At 39.2% G+C, this 20,072-nt stretch overlaps 1 protein-coding gene across 3 annotated transcripts in view; it reads left to right on the top strand.

The window, feature by feature from the left end:
- The window catches only part of IREB2 (iron responsive element binding protein 2), a 63,611-nt gene that overhangs the window by 9,146 nt on the left and 34,393 nt on the right, over positions 1 to 20,072 (top strand). For all 3 annotated transcript variants that reach the window (XM_055277551.2, XM_055277552.2, XM_055277553.2), the window contains exons 3-5: positions 15,865 to 16,030; positions 18,198 to 18,335; positions 19,218 to 19,436. In XM_055277551.2, coding sequence (XP_055133526.1) covers positions 15,865 to 16,030; positions 18,198 to 18,335; positions 19,218 to 19,436 — 523 coding nt within the window. The remainder of the gene's footprint in view (positions 1 to 15,864; positions 16,031 to 18,197; positions 18,336 to 19,217; positions 19,437 to 20,072) is intronic.

Genomic DNA, 20,072 nt, shown 5'->3' with positions numbered 1-20,072 from the left:
ATGCAGTGGTGCTGTCTCAGCTCACTGCAACCTCCGCCTCCCAGGTTCAAGCAATTCTCCTGCCTCAGCCTCCTGAGTAGCTGGGATTACAGGTGTGTGCCATCACACCTGGCTGATTTTTGTATTTTTAGTAGAGACGGGGTTTCACCATGTTGGCTAGGCTGGTCTCAAACTTCTGACCTCAGATGATCCACCTGCCTCGGCCTCCCAAAGTGCTGGGATTACAGGCGTGAGCCACCACTCCCGCCCTAATTTTTTTTTTTTTTTATCTTTTATAGAGACAGAAGTCTCCTGAATTCCTGACCTTAAGCAGTCTTCCTGCTTTGGCCTCCCAGTGTGCTAGGATTACAGGTGTGAGCCACCATGCCTGGCCCATTATTCTGCTTTTCTTTTTCTCTTGTTCTTCTTTGTTTCCATCTGTTTTCTGCCTTCTCCCTAAGTCAAGTTCACGGTATCACAGAACGAGGCTGAAGCAGCCTATTGGACGTGACATTTGTGCTTGGCTAACTCCCTATGCCACTGGCCAGACTGTAAATTGGTTGTCTGTTGGAAGGCTGGCTCCAGGTCCCAGCTATTCATGCCAGGATGGCAAGGCTACCAGCAATTGGTGTAGAAGGAACTTTTTAGAAAGAGGGCTGTGGTATAGGCATTCTGAGGACCTGCCAGTACAGGTGAAAAAACAAAATCTTATGCAGGAATCTGTTTTGTTTTCTGCTTCCTCAGACTCTCTCAATGGCATCGTATGTATGTATGTATGTATGTATGTGTATATTTATTTATTTGAGACAGAGTCTTGCTCTGTCATCCCAGCTGTAGTGCAGTGGCATGATCTCAGCTCACTGTGACCTCTGCCTCCTAAGTTGAAGTGATTCTCATGCCTCAGCCACCCAAGTAGCTGGGATTACAGGTGCATGCCACCACGCCCGGCTGATTTCTATATTTTTAGTAGAGATGCAGTTTCACCATGTTGGCCAGGCTGGTCTCGAGCTCCTGGCCTCAAGTGATCTGCCCGCCTCGGCTTCCCAAAGTGCTGGGATTACAGCCGTGAGCCACCGCGCCGTGCCCAATGGCAATATATTTTAAAAGAGAGAAAAAAAAGGTCAGAATTTATTTATTTATTTGAAGAGACAAGGTCTTGTTCTATGGAGGTCAGACTTTATTGGAAATCAGCCCTATCCCGCCTGGTTCTGGTTAGAGACAGAAACACTTACTTGACTCTAGTCAGACATAGGCATGGGTTAGTCCTGTTGCCAGGCCTGATGTGATTACAGGGCCTTCTAGAACAGCTTCCTTATCTTTTCTCCAGGCCCCTAGCCTTTAGCAGGGTTATCTTTACCCTGTAGCTATGCTGGCTGGTTTCTGCTCTGGTCTCCTAGCCCCCTTTCCCAGTCTGGACTCCAAAGATGCAATCTCTTTGAGGGCTTTTGGCAGACCTAGAGAACCTGTGGCTTCAGTCTTTCCCCCTTCCTTCAGGTTGATGAGTTTCTCTGTTACATTTAGTTATCTAAAGCCTGCTTACTAGAGTACTAATATTCCCCATGGGTAATTTCTTCACTACTGCTTGAACTTGGAATTTTCCATTTTTGCAAATAACAAAACCCTTTTACTTCAGTGTGCTGCTTCATGATAAGCAGGGAAGATAGTTTTAAATCTGTCGTGTACAGATAATACAGATAAGGTGAAAAATCTGAGTAATTTGCCTAAGGTCACAACATACCTTCTAGGTGAGGAAACTTAGTCTTAAACTCATATCTTCTGATTTCAAGACCAACGCCTTTTCTTTCCAGTACCATTCTGTTTCCCAGTTTAGTAATGTCAGTAATAAAAAAAAATTTTTTAAGTATTTGTTGAGTATGTATTTACTGTATCCAGTTCTATAAGCTCTATTATACACTTGGCCAAGGTCCCACAACTAATTACCGTTACCTGCTAAGTGGTGGAACAGAAGCATGAACAAAAATCTTGATTCCAAAACCTATGCTTGTAAAAATCTATTACAGCAGGGGTTGCAAACTCATGCTTATAGGGATCAGAGAGGCAACATAGACAACTGAAATGTTCTGCTGGGAATTGTGTGGCAAACAGGAAGGCACATGTCCTATATAGAGAGGTAGGTGCTTACTAAGTTCCAGCAGAAGTATAAGGTTGGTATTGTAAAGTTTTCTGATTGAAAGACCTGTAGTTTTTTAAATGTTGGCAGTTAAATTTAAAATGTTAAAACTCAGCAGAACAAGCAAAACATGTCTGCAAGCCAGCAGACATGAAACAGAGTTTGTGACCTCTGTACTGAGAGATACACTGTATTTTCTAATCTTTGCAGCAGCTGTTTAGCCTTGAATAGTAGAATCTGCGGTCTTGGGAGCCTTGGTTTGCCTTTCATCGGATGCTTCCCATATACAAATAGCAGACCTCAGCATTTTTTTTCAGAGCCTGAACCACGTATTGGATCTTCCACTAAGTAACTGATCAAAAGGATGTTTATTGAATTACTATACTTAACCAGTCAGCATCCCGGTTCCTCCATGGTGTTCTTAATTACCTGTCCTTAAAGGGTTAGCTTTATGGATTCATAGAACTCTAGAAATTCCTGATGAGAAGAGGCAGATGTAATCCAGTGCATTTTTTTTACTTGTTGCATGAGTCTCTCAACAACATCATTTAATTTATTGAGCTAATATTTATTGAGTACTTGTATATTTCTAGCAAATGAAAGATGGCTAAGATAGTATCTGTGCTAAAGAAAAGACACGGTTTAGTAATGGGGACATACATGGAAAGTACGTGTGAAGTACAGTACTATGTTGTAGCAATTTGGGTCCAGTCAGGAGATAGAAACCACATAATAGGTTAAACAGAGGAAGCTTAATATACATAATTATTAACTATGGTAAGAGTAATGGTAATACAGGAAAATTGTATATAGTACTGTAGGGCTAAGGGAGAATACCTAAGGAAGGACAAACTTGGAAGAGGTGTGGGTTGGCCCACAGATAACAGAGAAGTATATTGGTTTTGGCCAGGTTGGAGCTGGTCTGGAGTTGCTGGGTAGGCAGTAGGCCACCCTCTGGAGTACTGGCAGGGGATCTGATGATCAGGAACTAGTGGTGTGGGCATGTGTTGGGAAAACAGATGCTGGTAGGGGCAAGAGCCCTTCAGAGCTCATGGGCCATGTTGGGGCTTGCAGAAGGAGTGACAGCTCAATATGTGACCTTCGAGGCAGCTTACAGATGTAGTCCACGTGCTGTCAGAGCAGCAGGCCTTCTTTACAGGGGTGCCTCAGTTCAGGTACTGGCACAGGCAGGATGCCTTCAGAGCATACAGCTATGTAGGAACTCCGGCTCCTAAGTTGAGAGGGCTGTGGTGATATTAACAAATTTGTGTGTGTGTGTGTGTGTGTGTGTGTGTGTATGTATTTTAATATACAATGTAATGGTGTCCACATTTGGAAGTTCTGCATAACTTGATGAACTCTTATTTCTCAAAGACCGATAATGTAATGAGCAGACTGGTAGAAGCATATTTCATTTAAATCTTGCTCTGTTGCCCAGGCTGGAGTGCAGTGGCGCAATCTCGGCTCACTGCAACCTCCACCTCCTAGGTTCAAGCGATTCTCCTGCCTCAATCTCCCGAGTAGCTGGGATTACAGGCGCCCACCACCACACCTGGCTAATTTTTTGTATTTTTAGTAGTGATGGGATTTCACCATGTTGGCCGGGCTGGTCTCGAACTCCTGACCTCAGGTGATCCACCCACCTCGGCCCCCCAAAGTGCTGGCATTACAGGTGTGAGCCACCGTGCTCAGCCTTCATTCACTTTTGAGAAACTTTTTGCCAAATGTACACATTTGAATAACCATAGTTTGTCAGTTCCTTCAAGTGAAAAGCTGTTCTTTTAAAAAAAAAAAAAAAAAAGCCTAATTTTAGCTTGCAGCTCAATCATACAAGAGTTTTTCTGCAAGCAACTGATGTACTTTGGTTTTGAGTAGAAATATTGTATAAATATATTTCATTTTTGTCACAGAATATTAAGACTTGACCTCAGCAGTTGAGATTTAATAAAATTAACAGTTTTTCTGCTTCTTAGGGACATTTTTAAGTGAAACTGGTATTTTGTGTGATAATAAACAATACGAGTACTACAGGTTGAGTATCCCTCATCTGAAAATCTGAAATCTGAAACTTTTTGAGCACCGACGCTCAAAGGAAATGCTCATTGGAGCACTCTGGATTTTTTTCTTTTTTCTTTTTTTAAGATGGAGTTTCACTCTAGTTGCCCAGGTTGGAGTGCAATGGCACAATCTTGGCTCACTGCAACCCCTGCTTCCAGGGTTCAAGTGATTCTCCTGCCTCAGCCTCCCTAGTAGCTGGAACTACAGGCGTGAGCCACTGCGTCCAACAGGGTTTCACCATGTTGGTCAGGCTGGTCTCAAACTCCTGACCTTAGGTGATCCACTCACCTCAACCTCCCAAAGTGCTGGGATTACAGGAGTGAGCCACCACGCCTGGTGGATTTTGGATTTTTGGATTAGGAATACTCAATCTGTAGTACAATTTGGTGCCACTGCTTTGAGTCCTGCTAAGGCATCAGCAGTTTAGGACCACATTTTGAAAATCACAGTATGGGGTTGGAGGGACCACCTAGGGAACCTAAGTGAGAGATGATGTGGTGGTTGGGACTAGATTTAATGGTGATATTGATAGAAGACAAAAAGATGTAGGAGAGAGGCATTGAGGAAAATGCCTCGATGTTTTGGCATAAACATCTGGAAGGATGGTGGTGCTATTTACTGCGCTAGGGAATGGAAGATGAGGTGATGATAAGGGGAAGGGGCAGAGGGGAGATCACTGAGTTCAAGTTTAGGTACTAGTGAATTTGGGAACATACCAGTATTAAAGTAAACACGTTCAGAGGAATCGGGCATGTGGTTTTGGAGCTTAGAAGACAGACTTGGACTACAGAAAATATTTTGGAATTATTAGTGTAGATGTAGTGATAACTGAAGCCATAGGAGCAGTTGTACTCCCTGGAGGAAGCAGTATAGAGTAAGAAAAAAAGTGAGTCTCAATATGAACTCTGAGGAACTCCTACATTTAAATATCAGATAAAGGAGTAGAGGTTAACAAGGAAGGTAGGCCTACCTAGAAGTGTTAAGAACTATAAAGGAGGCCTGGCATGGTGACCCACACCTGTAATCTCAGCACTTTGGGAGGCTGAGGCGGGAGAATCTCTTGAGCCCAGGAGTTCGAGACCAGCCTGGGCAACATAGTGAGACCCCCTATCTCTATTTAAAAAAAATGAAAAAGAACTATAAAGGATCTAAAATTTTACCTTCCTTGGAAGTTAACAAATTAACCTGATGTAGTTTCATGTGTGTTGGCAGGAGGCACCCAACTCCTGGATCAGAGACAATGGACAATTTATTACTCACAGCAAAGCATTATCCTTATTAACAGTATTTATGTTGGTTTCCCAAGCTCTAGTTTCTATAGGGTAATGTTGAAGAAGGCCAGGTAACACCTGCACACATAGGTGTTGTGTTACATACAGAAAAGGAACTGTGGCTTAGGAAACCCAAGACTTCAATAATGGGTAGTAAGCATGTCTGCTCTTTGCTCCAGAGCAAGACGCTATCGTGTATTCGAAGACTATTCACTATATAGACATCTCTGAAAAAATAGTCTGGAACAAAGGTACTCATTGCCTCTGTTCACAAGTCTTGAAGAAATGTGAGATGGGAGACATGGAAAATTGTCTTCCAACAATATGTTAAAAAGAAAACTGGAGGATGGTGCTGTGGAATCCAGTAGAAAGAGTGTTTCAAAAAGGAGGTAATTATTAGCTCTGTTGAATATTGCTACAAGGCTGTTAGGATTCTAGCTAGACCTGCTTCATTCGTGTTTAAGGATAGAAATAATATTGATTAGGGCTAAGGTGAATGGAAGGTAGAAAAGTGGGCACTTTTAGAGAATTTGAAGGAAGCAGTACTTTTGTTGTTAACTGGGGCTAGGAACTGTTTAAATGTTGATGGGAAGAAACCAATTGAATTGCAAACCAGTTTGCAAAAAAGGAGAGAGGAAATGATTGATGACTCTTGAGTCCTAAAATGGTTAATGGAAATAGGATGCAAAACTCCCATAGAGAAGTTATCATTTAGTAGGAGGAAGTCCGCAGCTCCCTTAACTGGTGAAAGGGTGAATCCAGAGGCAGCAAGGCTTGTGGGTGTATAGTAGGAGGAAGCTGAGAGGTAGGAACTGTTAGTTTCTATTTATCAGTGAGGTAGGAAATGGGGCTAGGTCCTGTAGACGATAAATAGAGATTAAATTTTAAGGAGAGTGGATGAAGATAAGAATTAATTGATGTGGAGTGTGGGAAAATAAGCAGATCAGAGAAACATTAGGATTTCTGGGTGAATAGTGAGGACCTGGCTGGGCGTGGTGGCTCATGCCTGTAATCCTAGCGCTTTGGGAGGCCGAGGCGGGTGGATCACCTGAGGTCAGGAGTTCGAGACCAGCCTGACCAACATGGAGAAACTAAAAATACAAAATTAGCCGGGCGTGGAGGCGCATGCTTGTAATCCCAGCTACTCGGGAGGCTGAGGCAGGAGAATCGCTTGAACCCAGGAGGCGGAGGTTGCGGTGAGCCGAGATCGCGCCGTTGCACTCCAACCTGGGCGACGAGCGAAAACGCCGTCTCAAATAAATAAATATAGTGAGGACCTGATTGAGGTTATAATCATGTATTTACATTGGTGCCAGTTTCTCTGCATTGATGTTTTAGGAATTTTTTCCTCATTCTTCTCCTCAACATAAAACTTAATACCACAACAAATTACCATTCATACCTGTTAGAATGGGTACTATATAAAAGACAGACAGTGACAAATGTTGGGGAGGATATGGAGAAATGGAAAACCTCATACACTGCTAGTGGGAATGTAAAATAGTGCAGCCACTTTGGGAAACAATTTGGCAGTTTGTTAAAAAGTTAAACATAAATTTACCACGTGGCCCAGCAATATCATACCTAAGTATCTATCCAAGAAAAATGAAAACATTTATTACACAAAGATTTTCAAATGATCTTAGCAGCATTATTCATAGCCGAAAATTGAAACCAACCTAAATGTCCTGCAGTGGGTGAATAAATAGGCAAAACTTTGATATACAATGGAATACTATTTGGCAGTAAAAAGAAATTGACTATAGATACCTGCTACAACGTGGATGAACTGTAAAAAGCAGGCTCAGTGAAAAAGATACAGACATAAGAAACTATTTTATGATTTCATTCATATGAAATGCCCAGGAAAGGCAAAGAGTAAATTGGTGGTTTCTTGGGTTACAGAGGAGGGGGAGAGGGATTAACAGTAAATAGGCATGAGAGATCTGTTGGGATGATGAAAATGTTCTAAAACTGATTTATGATGTTGATTGTACAACTTGGTAAACTTACATTACAAAAATCACTAAATCATACACTTGGAAAGGATGAATTGTAAGATATATACAATATGCCTTAATAAACTTAGGACTTGTTTTATTATTTATTTATTTAGAGACAGGGTCTTACTCTGTCACCCAGGCTGGAGTGCAGTAGCATGATCACGGCTCACTGCAGCCTTGACCTCCTGGGCTTAAGCGAGCCTCCCGCTTCAGCCTCGTTAGTAGTTAGGGTCACAGGTGCACACCCCTGCGCCTGATGAATTTTTTATTTTCTTGTAGAGATGATCTTGTTATGTTGCCCAGGTTGTCCGAATTCCTAGGGTCAAGCGATCCTCTTACCTTGGCCTCCCAAAGTGCTGGGATTACAGGCATGAGCCACTGTGCCCAGCCAGTAAAGTTAGTTTTAAAAAAGAGAGAATAGTTCTTAAGCAGGGAGGTGATGTGGAGTGGACCAGCTGCGGGGGTGGGGTGAAAAAAGAACAGGATTGGTGTTTTCTTGGGCAAATGGGGTAAAAGAACAAAGAAGAAATAAATGTAGGGTTTGGGGAAGTGAGAGATTGAACCACATTGACCCTAAGTAAGGAAAGCGTGGATAGGCTGGTGCCATCGAGTAAGGAGAAAGTCCCCACATTATTGAAGAACAGATGCGGTAAGAGTGGGGATCAGAGAGGTTCTGAAGTTTAGGAAGCTTGCAAGATGGTATAGTTGGAGCATAAGAGCGTATGTAGAGGTGAGATGGGGAGAGTAGGAAGGAAGGGAATAAATGGGCCTTCCTGAACTTTATACCTGTTTGAAAGTGGGGATGTAGAATTAATATTGTTGAAAAAGCAAACCAAGGCCGGACATGGTGTCTCCTGCCTTTAATCCCAGCACTTTGGAAGGCCAAGGCTGGAGGATTGCTTGAGGCCAGAAGTTGGGAGACCATCCTGGGCAACATAGGAAGATCCCATCTCTATTAAAAAAGAAAAATCCAGAGCATATGTCCATTTTTCACATCTGCTAATTTACTCTCTATTGTTGTAACTCTTCTACTGGAATATCTACCTGTAGGTTTAATTTAAGGGTTAAATGGAATAATTTATATAAAGCACCTCTGTATCTGCCCCTTAGTCCTAAATAAACAACTGCAGATGACATTGTTGGAAAAGTTGAGGAAGGAAAGATATTTGTTATCTATTACTGCATAACAAACCAAAAGCAACAGTAAACATTTATGACAGTCACAGTTTCTGTAGGTCAGGAATTTGCAGTGGCTTAGTCGATAGTCCTGGCCCAAGGCCTCACTCACATGGCTGACAGGCTGGCGCTCCCTGATGATGGAAAGGCTTCAGTTCTTTTCCATAAGGGCCTCTCCTCGGTGCTGCTCAATAGTCTCATAATAGGCTGCCGGCTTTTCACTGAGTAATCTAAGAGAGGAAGGTTGAAGCCAAAATACTTGTATAGCCCAGCTTTGGAAGGCTCACACTGTCGTCTCTGCCATACTCTATTGAGTCAGACAAGCAGAACTGATTTCAGTATAGATTATATGAGAGCATGACTATCAGAAGGCAAGTATTATTGGTATCATCTTGGAGATTGGCTACCACAGGGAGAAATAAGAAATTTTGTTTTTGTTTTGAGAGAGAGTGGTATTTTTATTCATTTGCATCTTCCCTGGCAGTAGGTCTCTAGTCATTACTTTTACAGATTTAGACAAATTTGAGATAGTTGGTGCTTCTTCATGACAAAATGTTGAGTTAACATTTGTGGGACCAGGTGTGGTGGCTTATGCCTATAATCCCAGTACTTTGGGAGGCCAAGGTGGGAGGATTGCTTGAGCCCAGGAGTTCGAGAACTCCCTGGGCAACATGGCGAAACCCCATCTCTACAAAAAAAAATTACAAGAATCAGCTGGGCATAGTGGTGTACGCCTGTAGCTCAGCTACTCTGGAGGCTGAGGTGGGAGGATTGCCCAAGCCCAGGAGGTCAAGGGTATAGTGAGCCATGATCATGCCACTGCACTCTAGCTTGGGCGACAGAGCAGGTCCTTGTCTCAAAAAAATAAAATACATTTGTGATTAGTGTCTTCTCATAGCACTCTTATTTGATAATTGCTTTTTAATTTTTAAATAAGAATTTTTTAAAACCCTACTTGTTAAGTTATAACTAAAACAGTAGCCTTTTGCCCTGTCCCCAAATTCTACTCCCCAGAGAATACTATTTTCAGTTCTCTTGACTGTTTCTTCCGGTAATTTCCTCCATGTTGTTAAATTGCCCTTCTTATACTACTCTTTCTTGATTTTCCAATTTTAGATTTTAGTAGTTTTGTACTGTGAAAATGGTAATTTGGCACTTCTGTATATTTATGCAACTCATAATTTTTGGTGGAATCAATGTTCAGCATTTATGTTATTATGACTATAAATGTTCTTAGTCAATCCCTGTAGTAAATGATGATTGTATCTCATCTCTCATATAACTTCATATTTTTCCGGGGATTAATGGATTACCTTTTTTTTGTTTGCTTAATATTCTATGTCCTTATGAATAAATCATCTCTGAACTCTCCAAAAGAACTAAATTCCTCCTCCTGGTATAATCATGTAATCTATCGGTTATTTTTTTTTTCTTCTGTTGATGACATGCTATCTGGACTTCATCTTCTGGTCCATCTGGGACTGACTGACTGCATTGTAGCTTGCACAGCCGTTGTCGTACAAGAGTCTGCTCTCTCTTTGTTTTGGAGACTTTCCAAGATTTAGTGGTTTTCTGTTTTTTTGTTTACTCTCTGGTTTTATAGAGCATGTCCTCCACTAGCTTCCTAAGAAAAGATGCCTGAGAAATACATTTTTGAGACCTTGCTTAATTGATAGTTTTCCTGTGTGTAAATTTCTTGGTTGGAAATTATTTTCATTTGGAATTTTGAAGGCATTTTTCCATTGTCTGCTAGCTTTTAACACTCCTCATAAGAAATCTCAGGCAATCCTGATTTCCTAAACTTTGTTTCTGCTTACCTTTCCCCTATGTAGACATTTAAGTTTCAGCTATCTCTCCTCTGTTCTGCTCAGTCCATTACCAGTCATCTATCCTGTTTTTCAAAATTTTGTTGGCTTTGCCTCACCCTGTCACTTTTTTTCTAGTGGGTTTATAACTTTTATAAACAAAAAATATTCCTGAGATTGTTTTTCCATAATAATTATCTAAATAAAAGGTTAATCTCATATATAATTTCTGTGATAATATTTTCCTTCTCATTATCTCCAAATATTCTATTAAAAAAAATTTTCCCCCGTAATTCCCCTTGGTTTGGGGGACTTTTTATGTTTCTGACTGAAGTAAGGATGGAAACTAATATTGGTTAAGTGCCAACTATTTATTGTAATTTGAGAGCTTTACATGTACTAACTAGATGGATGAGGTAAGAAAGATATTCTTCACATCTCTCTTAGGTAGCTGACAGTCCCATTTCAGTGAGAAAATGTATCAACTTAGTCACTTTCCAAAGGCCGTACCTGTAGTAAATACAGGCTTCGAATCTAGTATTTCTGATACTGTAGTCCTTTTTCTACTTTACGTACAACTTTATGAGTCTTTGTGTGTGAAAAATTTCAAACATGAAAGTAGGGAGATACACAACGCTAAGAGTGAACCCTAATGTAAACTGTGGGGTTGGGGTGATTGTGATATGTTGATACAGGTTCATCAATTGTAATAAATACACAGCTCTGTTGGGGAATGTTGATAGTGTGGGAGGCTACGTACATGTGGGAGTAGGGGGTATATGGGAAATATGTATACCTTCCTCTCAGTTTTGCTGTGAACCTACAACTACTCTAAAAAAATTAAGCCTCTCATTATGTTGGCCAGGCTAGTCTCAAACTCCTCACCTCAAATGATCCTCCAGCCTCGCCTCCCAAAGTCCTAGGATTACAAGCATGAGCCACCGTTCCCAGCTGGTCATCACACTTTCTCAGAGGTGCCTTCACCACTCACCCCATCTAAGGGTGTTATTTTCTGTCCTGAACCCTACTCACCTCCCTGATAGCACCTGCCACTGTTTCTAAATATTTATTTGTTTGTTTACTTGTTTATGGACTGAACCTCCTAGTAGGCTCCAGCTTCGTAAGAGCAGATACCACGTCTCATTTGTTCACCTAGTGCTGGAACATACTAGAAAAGTCAATAAATGTATTCGTTTTGTTGTTTTTTGAGACAAGGTCTCACTCCCATTGCCCGGGCTGGAGTGCAGTGGCAAGATCAGCCTTGACTTCCCAGCCTCAGGTGGTTCTCCCAACTCAGTCTCCCAAGTAGCTGGAGCCACACCCGCACACCAGGATACCTGGCTAGTTTTTTGTATTTTTAATAGAGGTGGGGTTTCCACCATGTTGCCCAGGCTAGTCTTGATCTCCTGGACTCAAGCAGTCCCCCCACCTTGGCTTCCCAAAGTGCGGGGATTACAGGTATGCGCCACCATACCTGGCCAAAAAGTATATTCTTAACGGGAAAAAAAAGTAGGGTGAGAATACTTTTATAACCCACCATGTAATTGTCAGCCATTTATCAGCATTTTGCCAATCTTTTGTTTCATATATTTCACCATATTTTAACCTGTAAAATTCTTCCATATGCATAGCTGGTATATAAAAGGACTTTTAAAAAATCACAGTGCCATTGTTATACCTAACAAAATTAAGTAATCCCTTAATATAATTGGGTTTTTTGTTTGTTTGTTTGTTTTGGTTTTTGTTTTGTTTTGATTTGTTTTGTTTTTGAGACAGAGTCTCGCTCTGTTGCCCAGGCTGGAGTGCAGTGGCAAGGTCTCCACTCAGTGTAGAATCTGCCTCCCGGGTTCAAGCAATTCTTGAGCCTCAGCCTCCTGAATAGCTTGGATTACAGGTGCATGCCACCATGCCTGGCTAATTTTTGTGTTTTTAGTAGAGACGGGGTTTTGCCGTGTTGGTCAGGCTGGTCTATAACCCTTGACCTCAAGTGATCCACCCGCGTCGGCCTCCCAAAATGTTGCAATTACAGACGGTGAGCCACCATGCCCAGCCACTTAATAAAATCTAAAACTGAGTTCATATTCAGATTTTTCTGGTTGTCTCAAAAATACATTTTTACATTTGGTTTGTTGAAACAGTATCCAAATAGGGCCAACACAGTATTTGGTTGTTACGTCTTTTAAGTTTCTTTTAATCTGTAATAGTCTTCCTCTCCTCTTTTTTCATGCCATTTTTATGTTGAAAAACCTAGGTTCTTTATCCTGTAGAATGTCCCACATTCTAGATTTGGCTGATAGCTTCTTTGGGGTTTCATTTTACTTTCCTGCTAACCCCCATGTTTTCAGTTAACTGGAAGTTAGAGCTAGAGGCTTAATTAGATCAGGTTTATTTATGTCCTTATTTTTGCAAGAACATTTCCTAGTTGGAACATGTAGTTTTTTGTTTCATCAGGAGGCAAATAATATCTCTAATATCTTACTTTTGGTGATGCTAAGTGGGTATGAGTGTTACCAGCTTGTAAGCTCCCCATCCACATAAATCCTAATGATTTTAGCACCCATTTGTGACCATTATCTAGATCCATTATTTCATTAGGTGTTGCACATTGGTGATCTTTCAAATTACATCATTTCTTCCACATTTACTAGCTGTAATTCTTCTATAACAAAGTACTTTTCTCTATTTGGTTACCTGAAAGAAGGAAAGATAATATTAACTATTGATTTTCCCCCTTTATTTGTCAGTTTTCAGAGTAATGAGTTGATGCCTTAGCAACTTTCATTGGTGATCAATGAAAGGTTTTTTAAGAGTCATTATGAACTAAGGGCTATTTATATATTTGATGTATTTTGGTGAATTATAGTTATTACTCATTTTGATGCTCAAATTGACCCGTTAGTGTTCCCATTAGTCTTTGATAACTTCTTTGGTTTCGAACACGAGATATCCTAGGCTCATTTTATACAAATCCTTCTCCAGATTAGAATCAGTCATTTCTCCGAAAAACTGTTCTGTTGTGTGTGTTTAGGAAATAGTGTTTAGAAACAACAAACAGTTGTTAAGGGTTTGTTACTGTTGGGTTGTTATTCTAGGCATTTTCAGTGACAGAGCTAGAAAATACCTAACTTTTAGGAGGAGAAAAATAAATCATGAGTTCGTATACATGTTTATAATTGAAATGTAAGGACTTAACTTGGCTGTGATTTTTTTTTCCAGATTTTAAAAATAAGCTTCATTTAAAAAAAATTAACATGCCCTATTGGAAACTGAAAAACACAAGAAATGAGGAACAGAGTCATCCACAATCATAAGCAGTTTGACATGGCCTTCTAGGTCTTGTGTGTGTATATACATAACATCCATTTTTATGTGATTGAGATCATACAGTATGTATCATGCTTTTTCACATATCATGAACATTTATTAGTTCAGAACCCCAAAGCTACCTTCTGCCGTTCAGCTGCCAAGCTATTGAATGAGTCCTGATACACGCTACCTAGGTGGTTTAACAGTTCCATGTTCAAGATGCGTCTTTTCCATCAGTTATACCAAGATATTTACAAATTGGCTAACTCACTATCTCTGCTTTTTATCATACATTGTCACCTCAGGACATCTATAAAGCTTAGATGTTGCAAAATAAAGATTGAACTTTGTTCACAATAAACAGATGCATTACCAGAAATGCACATAGAGACCTATGGTTAAAATCTAAAACCTGTCGGCTGCTCTGCCTGTGGGGTAGCCATTCTTTTATTCCTCTACTTTCTTAATAAACTTGCTTTCACTTTGCTCTAAAAAAAAAAAAAAAAAAAAAAAAAAAAAAAAAAAAAATCTAAAACCTGTCCTCTGGATATGGAGACACTAGTAAAGAGCCTTACCCTGCACCCCTTTTCCCTCTTCTATCATTTCAGTGACTAAGTACATTACTACATCTAGCTCTAAGAAGTAGGTTAACAAATACCACTCCTAGAAGACAGGCCTTCCTAAAAAAAAAAAAAAGATGTTTAAAAATGGATTATTTTACTGCCTCTACTTTTAACATACTTTGAGCCTTAGGAGTTGTTTATCCTTTACACACAACAGTATTAACTAAATTACATATATAGAACAATGGTTAGACAATCTGAACTAGTGTAACTCACAGGCACAGAAGTCTTCTCTCTGCATGCTTCCTCCTCCTCGCCCCCCTCCATCTCACCCAGTGAGCAGGAAATGCAAACACTCTGTGAAATAACAAAAAAATACTTAGTGTTACTTTAGCTCTCATTAGCTACTCTGATTTTATACTTCTATGCTCTTGAAACCATAGTAACAAAAAGTACTTTTTTGCTTGCTGCTTGTTACACCAATCACAATCTCTGAATAGGAGCACTAATGACTGAATATAGTTTTCTTTCTTTGTGGTTCTTTTTGTACTTAGTACCAAGAAGGTACTCCCAATAGGGAAGTACAGTGGAAATACTGTGTGAGATATATGCTTAGTTTTTTTGTTTATCCTTTCGTTGTTTCTTTTTATTAAAATATGCATGCTAATATATTTTTAAAATTATATTTCTCATAGTACACTTTTGATGATCTTATGTTTAATTATTTTAAAATAATATATTATGGATATATTTTTAAACTCCCTTTCTTACAGGGAAGTTAGCATACTATAAACATTGTTCTGCTCTGCTTTTTCTCTTAATGATATATATTCTGGAGCTCACTCTTTATCAGCATGTAACTCTTCACTCCTTTAAACAGCTGCATGGTAATCCATTGTGTGGATTACAGTGATCTATTCAGCTAACCCCATATTAATTCAGCCTTCTCTTTAAATCCTAAGGAGACACTTTTGTGTGGCACAATGTGGTGTGAGAATTTAATATGATTGAAAATTTTAAAATATTGAAATCACTTTCTCAATTGTGTCCTTGAAGTAATTAAGAGTGAATCAAAGTTTTCGTGAAATGAATTTTACTCACTCAGGCATTCCAATTTACTTTTAAACTTTAATCATTTTTGATGGAAATATTTTAAATTTATTACAGACTTTTATACAGTTTAATCATTTTCTTTTTGCCATACTAGGGGATGTCTGCATTATTGAATTGAATTCTGATATTCTGTGCTTTTTAGTTTTTCTGTGAATTCCTTGAATGTGAAGTATTTGTCATAGTTGCAGTATGATATTCCTAAATTAATGCAGCTCTTGTATGAAGGTTTTTATCTCTGCTTTTTTCAAGGCTTTGAGGTTATGTACAGGAAAGTCAGTTACAAAACACCTGATGTTAACATGAATGGTGTTATACTCTAGTTTGTCAGACGAAAAATGAATTGTTTAAATTGAGAAAGCAGTGCATTTTTGTCTTTGTCTAACTTTTTGCTATGGCATTTTTTAAATAATACATAGGTATGACTGTTTGCTTGTTAATAGTAATATTTTCTTGAATCAGATGTTCTGCCTTACTCAATACGGGTCTTGTTGGAAGCTGCTGTACGAAATTGTGATGGCTTTTTAATGAAGAAGGAAGATGTTATGAACATTTTAGACTGGAAAACTAAACAAAGCAATGTTGAAGTGCCCTTTTTCCCTGCCCGTGTTCTTCTTCAAGATTTTACGTGAGTAATGGGTTTATTTTTTGAGAATGAACTCTTAGAGTGTGTTTCCTTTTTAAAATTCAGACTCTTGCCTAGGTGTGGTTGTTCATACCTCTAATCCCAGCACTTTGGGAGGCCAAGGCAGGAAGATCACTTGAGTCCAGGAGTTTGCAGTCAGTCTGGGCAACATAGTGAGACCCTGTCTGTACAAAAAAATTTTTTAAATTAGCCGAATGTAATGGTGCATGCCTGTAGTGCCAGCTACTCTGGAGGCTGAGGTGGGAGGATTACTTAAGCCCAGGAGTTTGAGGCTGCAGTGAGCTGTGATCACACCACTGCACTCCAGCCTGGGTGACAGTGCAAGACCCTGTCTCTAAAAATAAAAAATAAAAATTCAGACTCCACAATGGATGGCTCTGTTTTTTGTGTTTTTTTGTTGTTGTTTGTTTTTTTTTTTAGGTTAGTTTATAAATTTAAAAATTTTGCCCTTTCTAAACTGAAGCAATTCATTAAAAATTAGGCACTGTTTTGTATACCATTTATTCAAAAACTGCTTTTGCTTAACCACCTTCTTATGATCTCTCAATAGGTTTCTCAAACTTAACACTGAAAACTTGATTTTATTTTGAGGTAGTCTCACTCTGTCACCTAGGCCAGAGTGCAGTAATGCAGTCATAGTTCACTGCAGCCTCAACCTCCTGGACTCAAGCGATCCTCCTGCCTCTGCCCCCCAAAGCTCTGGGATTACAGGCATAAGCCACCATACCCAGCCATCAAAACTTGAGTTTTTGATTGTCTATCTCAACTCACCTATTTCTTTCTAAGTCTTTTCTGTTATAGTAAATGGCACCATACACTCCGTTTTGTTTAGGCTTCAAATTTAGGAGTTAGCCTTGATTTTTCTCTTTCTTTAATACCCTCTAACCCAGTCTATCAGCAAGCTCTGTCAGTGCTACCTTTTAAATATATCTTGTGTCCAATTATTTCTTTCCATCTCTATCACTGTCATTGTGGTTCTAGTCCCATTCTCTCTTAACCTGGACTGTAACTGCAATAGTCTCTTAACTGGTATCCTTGCTGTCACACTTGGAATCAATAGTCTGTTCTTTACACAGTAGATGGAGTGACTTGGTTGCAAATGTTAAGTCATATTATCCCTCCATATACCAGTTGGCTTCCGTCACACTTCAAATCCAGAGCCTTTACCATACTCTGAAAGATTTTGCCTCATCTGGGTGTCCAGGGATTATTTATTGGAAGAGTTAACCTTGAGCTGAGTTTTGAAAGAGGCATAGGGGTTAGCTGGAACATCCTCTTCACCCACCCACTCAAATCTGGTTTGTGTGCCACAGCTCTTTGTACCTACCCTATGTATGCTATTACAGTACTTACGATACATAGCTGCATAAGAAATAAATGGTATTTCTTACACCATCTATTCAGAAACTGCCTTTGCTTAACTACCTGCTTATGATTTCCACATAGCCAGTAGGTTTCTCAAACTTAACATATTGAAAACTTGATCTTATTTTGAGATACAGTCACACTCTGTCACCTAGGCTGGAGTGCAGTGACGTGATCATAGTTCACTGCAGCATCGACCTCCTGGGCTCAAGCTGTTATTGTATGCAGCTATTATAGTACTTACGATACTATTCTTTCATCATTATCTTCCCTAAAATTTTTTTGAGAGCCAGAACTATGTCTTATTTGGCCTTGTGCCATTGGTGTCTAGCACACTGAAGGCATTTGATAAATGCTTGTTATATAGTTGGCTGGATAGATGAGTGGATGAATGTAAAATGGCAAAAGCTACTGTGGATAGCTTTGGGGTAACACAAAGGCACAGGGGGAACGGGCTGGAACTAGGGAAAGGGGAGGGTACATCAAAAAAATACATGGCAAAAGAGTTTCACAGGCATTTTCCCTGAAGTTCACTTATGCCTCAAAAATTATCTCTTATTATTTTTGGCATATTTGCCCAAGTACTTCAGTTCTTAGATAATGTTTAATGTTAATTCTCATTAAACAAGATACTTCTAACTTATAAAGTACATTATGAAAAATGAATGTAAACTAGACAGGGATACTTTTTAAAATATGAAAATGAAAAAGTTTATATTTATCATTTATTAAGCATGTATAAAAAACAATTTGGACTATAATTTGACCATTCTTTATTTTTTAGTGGAATACCAGCAATGGTGGATTTTGCTGCTATGAGGGAGGCAGTGAAAACTCTTGGAGGTGATCCTAAGAAAGTCCATCCTGCTTGTCCGACAGATCTTACAGTTGACCATTCTTTACAAATTGACTTCAGTAAATGGTACTTCAATGCAGATATTTATAGACAGCCATGCAAGTTAATTGGCTGGAAATGTGTCATGTAGAGGAAAAGGAATAGAGATAATTTATGGCAGAGAAAAGTATGCTAAATTTAGTATTGGCTAGTATATAAAAGCTAAAACTGGTGAAAAGTTTATGGAATGGTGGGGCATTTTTCATATTTGTGTATTTCTGCTGCCGTTTTTGATAGAAATGAATAAGCCTAGGACCTGCTTTTTGGAGTGAACCTCTGAATTCAGTCTTTGTTTCCTTTTTTGTTTTTTAACCTACTTGTCTTTCAGAAAGAATCGAAAGATGTGAGCCATGAATATTTTTAATTATTTGATGATTAAAAACATTGAACTCACTAAAGCTCTATTTTCCTTCCACTGAAATAAGTTTCTTGTATTTATAAGGTCCCTTTGACCAAGACCAAACTAGAGAAGACATATTTCTGTTGCCGTAAAGTAACTTTTTTAAAACATTCCCTGGAGTAATGAAATAAGACTGCAATTTATTATAGCCCATGAGAGGGGTTTTGCCTTCGAGATAAACTGTAGCTCTAAATTTCTTTTAAGTTGTTAGAGGGAAAAAATCTATTTCAGTATTTGCTAAAAGTTATTTAAATTAGTAGAGTATATGAAAGTGATTTTACTGGACACTTAGAATTCTGTTTTCATTTCTGTAAATTTAAATGACCTGTTTCTTTTTTTATATATATATAATCTGAGATTTGCCTTTGAAACCTGAGTTAAATGATACATTAGCCTTCAAACATCATTCAGTTACTTCCAGATAGCGTTGCTAGTGTGCATTTTTTTTTAAGAGCTAAATTTGTGTCCCTTTTAAATGCCTTTATTTTGTTTTCTTTTTGGAATGACAGTGCAATACAGAATGCACCAAATCCTGGAGGTGGTGACCTGCAGAAAGCAGGAAAGCTCTCTCCACTTAAAGTGCAGCCTAAGAAGCTTCCCTGCAGAGGCCAGACTACCTGCCGAGGATCTTGTGATTCTGGAGAACTAGGCCGAAACTCAGGAACATTTTCTTCGCAGATTGAGAATACACCCATCCTGTGTCCTTTTCATTTGCAACCAGTGCCTGAGTATGAGATTGTTTTTCTTAATGTTTATTAATACCAGGTTATTTTCCAGTTAAGAAAATCAAATTTACTCTCCTTCCCACCCAATTACTATTATGTTACCTTCACACTTAAGTACTGGATTGAATTTTTATATGTATTTCCTGTTATATTAAAAGAAGTAAATTTAGTGAAAATGGTGATCTGTAAGTACCATTCTCTCTTACCATTACTAAGAAAGCAAACTTTTCTTAAGATTTATCTGTAAATAGAATTCATCTTTTTGACGACTGTAAGCAGAAAAATGGGGTCTCATTTTAAACTAAAATTTTTATTTTAGTATATTTGTACCATTCATATACTCGTTAGTCATTCATATTTCTTATGTTAATTCCCTGTATATATCTTTAACATTTTTTTCCTACTAGGGGGTTTCTTATCTTTTCCTGTCGCATTAAGAGCTCTATGTTGGCTGGGCATGGTGGCTCACGACTGTAATCCTAGCACTTTGGGACGCCAGAGCAGGTGGATCACTTGAGCTCAGGAGTTTGAGACCAGCATGGGCAGCATTGGTGAAACCCTGTGTCTACAAAAAATTACCCGGGTGTGGTGTCGTGCCCCTGTGGTCCCAGCTACTCAGGAGGCTGAGGCAGGAGAATC

The sequence above is a fragment of the Symphalangus syndactylus genome, chromosome 5 (genome assembly GCF_028878055.3).
Source record: "Symphalangus syndactylus isolate Jambi chromosome 5, NHGRI_mSymSyn1-v2.1_pri, whole genome shotgun sequence".
Taxonomy (NCBI): domain Eukaryota; kingdom Metazoa; phylum Chordata; class Mammalia; order Primates; family Hylobatidae; genus Symphalangus; species Symphalangus syndactylus.
Note: the sequence above shows the minus strand (reverse complement) of the source record. Positions and strands in the feature narration are given on the sequence as shown.